General features: G+C 37.5%; 1 protein-coding gene across 1 annotated transcript in view; it reads right to left on the reverse strand.

The window, feature by feature from the left end:
• PRDM1 (PR/SET domain 1) overlaps nucleotides 1-5,926 on the reverse strand; it is a 26,548-nt gene extending 20,622 nt beyond the window's left edge. Inside the window, exon 1 of the mRNA XM_024198934.1 lies at nucleotides 5,729-5,926. Within this exon, the coding sequence (XP_024054702.1) occupies nucleotides 5,729-5,911 (183 nt within the window). The 5' untranslated portion in view covers nucleotides 5,912-5,926. The remainder of the gene's footprint in view (nucleotides 1-5,728) is intronic.
• Nucleotides 5,927-6,268: the final 342 nt, after the last annotated feature.

The following is a 6,268-nucleotide window of genomic DNA, read 5'->3' on the forward strand; positions in this document are numbered from 1 at the left end:
GTGTGTGTGTGTGTGTGTGTGTGTGTGTGTGTGTGTGTGTGTGTGTGCGCGAGCATTATTGGTTTGTGTATTAAGTGAAATGAGAATTAGTAAAGTTCTATTGTACATTGTCTATGGATAAATATTCCAAAGACAGCTCATTTGACTTCTTGATTGGAAATGCAGACAAATAATTAACTCTTAGCAAAGTTTTATGTGAAATGGGAAACAGAAATGAACAAGAAATACTGAGGAATCAAGCATATAATCCATTGGGAAGAGGATTGGTGATTATGTGGTAGATGATAATGCTGTCTTGCAAGTGTTTTGCATGTGTTTTAGTGTGCGCATGCACACACACACAGATTTGTGCATCTGGACTGGAGAGAGAGAGAAAAAGGGACTGCCAGAAATTTTCCTACACCTACCACAAGTTGAAACATGTTCAGTGGCCCAGTTTTATTTTTATCCTTGTACATTTCTCGTAGAGAGCTGAAAAAGGCAGATGTTTTTTCTCATCTTCCCCATCTACCTTCATTTACATCCATCTGCCCTTTCTAGAAAAGTTCATAGCAGTGTAACTGTAAAGTATATTTTAGCTCTTTCACAGTTTTAAAATGTCTTGGTCTTAATTAAAATATCTAATGAAATTCTCAGAATGTCTAGAAATCACTACTGCTTGAACTAGTCAACTTGAAACATTTACTATATTGGCTTCTCTGACACAACAGATCCTTTTTTTTATATGTATTATACACAACATTTGATTCTTTCCCAATATATAAAGCATTAATATGGTTTATCATCCAATAATTAATGGAAGATATTTTAGCATCATATATTTTAGAAGTGCGTGTGCGTGTCTGAACACACTTTTTTGTTTTTTTTAAACTATCTACTTTTTGCCACCTATGGTTTCTGATCAGAGTGTACAGTATAAATTATGTCTCTAAAGGCTCAACTGTTATGAACAAGTAGCATTAAACTCAAAATCACAAGCCAGCAGAGGAACATTGATGACACTAAGACAACTCTGGGTTCTAGATCTCATGCCAGACAGGAGGCTGGTCCGGTGCCATAATCAAGATCAAAGAGACCCTTGCCATGCCATAGTGTAGTGGGATTTAGTTACTGTACTTTGTTGTTTGTTGGTAATCAAGGTTACCAAGGACTGTAAACAAATCAGAAAAAATGCTACAGATCAAAAGCAGAAAGGAAGTTGGGCCTTAGTTGCCAAAAGCAGACACAGAGCAAACATTTTAAACTTCTGTCCACAAGGTGTCCTTCAGCACACTCCTTGTGAACTGTGAGGATACTGTCTGAAGCTACCACATCTTGTGGATGAACATGAGTCTGATAATGAGCTCTCCTCTCACAAGTAAGCTACAACTAAAAATGTTAAGGATTTTTAAAAATCTTTGGATCTAAAATTTAAAACTTTGCGACAAAACAAAAATCTGCTTTCAAAATGTTTTTTGAAATATGTTTCTCTCTTTTAAAGCTATAGACACTTCAAATCTCTTAATACTGCCACAAACACTTATCATTAATTCCATTATCATCAGAAAAACAATATTTCTACAACAAAAACCAGTTTCTCATGTTAGACTTGTGATTTGAAATATCTTCTATGAGATGTATATAAGCCATGCTCCTTCAGTACTAAAGTGAGTTAAGACACTTTCACCCCACTTAGTGTGTGATAGGATGAACACAATGCTTGCGTGCTAAGCTAACCAGGTGCCAGCATTTAGAAGAGCAGACAGCTGCCTCCTTGCAAACAACAAGCTGCAGAATCTTCAAATGGTCCTGTCCCATATTGTCTGCAAGGAAAGCACTGCTGTGTTTTGATTGGTGCATTATATGTAGATGTTAAAGAATTGCTTTTTATACTCTGCTTGAACTCAAGTTTGTTCAAAAGGCCATTTAAATGACAATGTTCACCTAACCCAGGAAGGAAACACCATTGGAACTGACCAGGGTCCTAATGAATTACTGCTGGGGCAGGCTGCTGTATGCCTTCTATAAACACATCCATGAGAAGTTGAAAAGCTTCAACACTTTCATGCTTCATCTACCCCCACAGAAGCCATTCCACTAGATACTTTATGGGCAGCACCGACCTCCCTGCCATTTCAGCATATCCATCTTTGTCAATGGACTGGGTCACAGAGCACATCCTGACAAGTCATGGCTCCCAGACAAAAAACAGTATTCCTTAGATTCTCATTTTGATATTTAAAAAAAAATTGAGGAGCATTTACACTCCTTTGTTCGGGGTGGGGGCAGTGAGGTAACCAATAACACATTAGTTGTGAGAAAAGGGGATGCCCTTAAATAAATCTAATAAATTGTATGTTTTTTTCACCCCTGGTTCAATCTATTACAGCATATTTTCATAATAATTGTAAATGTAAATCTGGAATGGTCGTTCAGTTAGCATTTTGTTTTGAAACATACAAACACTTTTATTAAATTGACTGGAAGAAAACTGCAGCTGAACCAAGACCTGCAGCTTGCGATTTATTTTTTAAAAGTGGTAAAGTGAGAGGAAATGCTTTGCTATTATATCCTCCTTAATTATCTAAGATAGAAATAAAACACAGCTTCAGTGAATTATCTATAAAAGGGCAAGTGCATGAGGTTAGCGAGGTGTATATTTAAAGCAGTTTATAATAGACTTGGTCAAAACAGCTCGGAATCCAGTACTAATCCCTTTGAAGAGTAGCCTTATTATAGAAAGTACTGCATTAAGGATCTTATGCCACAGGTAATGGATTCTGTGAACTCCTCATAATTTATCCTTTTCCAGATTCAGTAAAAACAACAGGATAAATTGTGTGTTGATGGTCCCAAACTTCTAACTGATATTTTATACTAAGAAGTGCGGGGGTGGGGGAGAGTGTGTTAAGAAGATTGAGGCAGAAGGAAATTTCCTGAAAAACTGTTTTAAAATTGTTATCTTAAAAAGATTAGTCACATGTAACATTGGAAAATACATCATTTTATTCTTCATACGTTTTTCATTAATTGCTAACGTGGAGAAAAGAGCTAGCTGCCAGATAAAAATATACAGCTGTCTTCATGTAAATCTAACAACTCCAAATGTTAAGAGCAGAAGCAATTCATTTTAAAAAGATACTGCTGTATATCGTGAGTTCATAGTGAAAAATGTCCTTCAAAAAAAAAAAAAAAAAATCCCTGGGCAAGGTCCAAGAATAAACAAAAGTATGATGTATCATGGAATCTCTTGCCATTTCAATAACAGCTTTAAGGAGGAATTACTGAATTAGCAGAGCTACGAAATGCATGAAAAGGAAAAATAACCCACAAAAAACAACCCCCCCCCCAATAAACTAACTAACCAACCAACCAAACAAACAAACCCCACCCAAGTCTTCACATACAACACTGTAGTATTCCTAGTCCCTTAGGACATAGGTTACAAAATACAGATCTAACCATGAGAGCTTTAATATTTCATAAACCATGTACTGTATGTTTTTGTCAATAAATTTGCTCAGTGCTCACATCTTTCCTCAAGATAAAGGTGCAATCATTTCCCAAAGTTAACAGTGAAGACAACTCAGTCGCAAAATCCATAGGTCCATGTTCACATGCACATGCACACACAGACACAGCCCAATTCTTACCTCTACCCTTTGCAAATCCGGAATAACTATTAGAGTTACCCCGGGTGCCACATCAGTGTAAGATCAGAATCAAGCTCCCTTTATCTTCCCTTCTCCCTCCCCCTATAAGGGTCCGATCCTTCAAACACTTATGCACAAAAATCCAGGTTACTAAAATTGAGGGCAGAAGAGCAAAACAAAACCTTAAAATCAGTCGGAAAAAGAAATGTTTAGAGCCAAATTAATAAAGGTACTGTGATGAAAGTGACCGATGCGATCTGCAACTATTTCACTATGTTGACAAGTGACTAGTCAAACCTATAAATGAAGTACTATAGCTTTAATAGATGGGGATAATCAGATTGGCTCTTTCATTCAGAGCTGCGGAATAAAAATCAGAGGAATCAAAAGTTCCTTTTGTTTCTTACTCTATGTGCTGCTCAGCACAAGCCAAGTACAAAGGGGAACTTTGGTAAACAAAAAAAAAGGATGTTCTGTATTGTGACCCTCTCTAGTAAAATAATCCCAATTGGATTTATTTTATAAGAAAGAATTGGAAAAACTTTTCAACAAATTACAAAAAATTACAACTCAGATCGATCCCAAACTGCATATTCATGTCAGCAACCCAGAATGAATATGGAAATGTGTTAATGTATGCATCCGAAGAAGTGGGTTGTAGCCCACGAAAGCTTATGCTCTAATAAATTTGTTAGTCTCTAAGGTGCCACAAGTACTCCTGTTCTTTTTGCGGATACAGACTAACACGGCTGCTACTCTGAAACCTGTTAATCACAGAGTTACAGCTTCATCTCCCAAACCACAAAAATATTTAACTAAAAAAAAAAAACCCCAATTTTTTTTTTTTTTTTTTTGCTTTTCTGGTTTTTTAAGCTTCCTTTTCCCCTTCAGATTTCTAGAGGATAACCTTTCTCCCCCCACCTTGATGTTTAGCCTTAACCTGTTGCCAAACCACTATGCATTCTAGCCTGCCCTGTAGGGCCGAATTCTGCTGCATCGGTTTATTTCAGTTGAGAATCTGGCCCTATTTCTATACACAGGATTGAACAAGCGAATGCATCTTCACAGTACTTGTTTTGGGAGGACACGTTTGATAGTTAGACAACAATGAATTTACATCCCTTTTTAGCTCTGTGGTCAGTATATTTAGCCATAGTAGTAACACAGGTAATAGCTGCTCCACCACAAATCGCAGGACAAGGAGAAATTAAGGGTTGTCCCTAGGATTATTACCCTGTTGAACATCACACCTAGCTATAATAGCTAGTGTATATGGAGTAAACACACAACCAATTGCTCATCCAGGCTCATTTTTTCCAGCCCTTCTGAAACAACAACAACAAAGAATGTACCCACTCCAGAGATAAGGATACTTGCATGTCTAGCTACAAGTAAAGGTATTGCCCCAGATAAACAATAGTTAATTTAAGGCATGCAGACACAGGATAGTATTATGTGAATCTTGCAATAGTTTTATCATCACTTCATTAATAGGTAGGCCAGAGTTTTGAGAATTTAGGAAGTTGCAAATAAAGCAAGTTCATTAAAAGAATAAAGTATCAGAGGGGTAGCCGTGTTAGTCTAGATCTGTAAAAAGCAACAAAGAGTCCTGTGGCTGTTAGTCTATAAGGTGCCACAGGACTATTTGTCGCTTTTTAAAAGAATAAAGCAAGTTCATAAAAGAAGACAAAAATGATTAAAACACATTTCCAAGAATTATATTTTTTTCCTTTTCAAAGCTATTGTACAACTGAGGCACTTTAATCTCTAGGTCAGAGGCAAGGGATGGACTGGCCAACAGCAGTCTAGAAACTGGCACACAGGGCGACCCACACTTTAAACATGCTTATGCAGTTGCCTGAAGATTTAACTGTTTGCTAATTGGTACAGAAACCAATTTTAGGATGTGTGGCTTAGCCATGGAAGTGATTGATTATTTGTTTATAGTTCCTTAAAGAATTATGAGGATTTGTCTAAAATGCCAGTGGCATTTTTTTAAGGTGGTTAGAGTGTGGAAGCATAATGAACCGGTCACTTTCCAAAGCACTGTGATTTGGCTGACGGGCTCCAACCTTCCCCAGCAGATGGCTGCTTACCTCTTTGCAGTTCAATGTATATTTGAAAGTCAAGTTCCTTGGCAAGGACGCCTCTGCCTGAGTTACGGTGCTTCCATCATCGCTGGGATCCCAGGGGTGATCATTTACAATGTATGTGCACTTCTCTTCAAAATCAGCCTCTGTCCACAGAGTCATGTCAGCATCCTCCATGTCCATTTTCATTGCCCACTCTGTCCCTTTCACCAGCGTTTGGGAACTCACAACGTCCGAGCTACACTGTGCGGCAGCCTGGAAAAGAAGAAAAAAATCTTTTAATCCTCATTGTCCTTCAGTTTCTGTGGTTTCCTTTGAGACAGAGTGACTAATACAGCAGTCTGTGGCACTTTAAAAGCGTATGCAGTACAGTTGGTACAGCTGAGTAATAGCCAAAAAAAAAAAAAAAAAAAGGCAGCATAAAACTATGTTGCCTTTACTGAAGCAATGTCTTAAAATGCCAGCCTTGGTAATAATAATAATAATAATAATAATTAATAAGGGAACCAAAAGAATGGGGGGAAATCCCTAAGATCGGCGTCTGCA

Source organism: Terrapene carolina, unplaced genomic scaffold, assembly GCF_002925995.2.
Source record: "Terrapene carolina triunguis isolate 2854851 unplaced genomic scaffold, T_m_triunguis-2.0 Scaffold42, whole genome shotgun sequence".
In the NCBI taxonomy this organism is placed as follows: domain Eukaryota; kingdom Metazoa; phylum Chordata; order Testudines; family Emydidae; genus Terrapene; species Terrapene triunguis.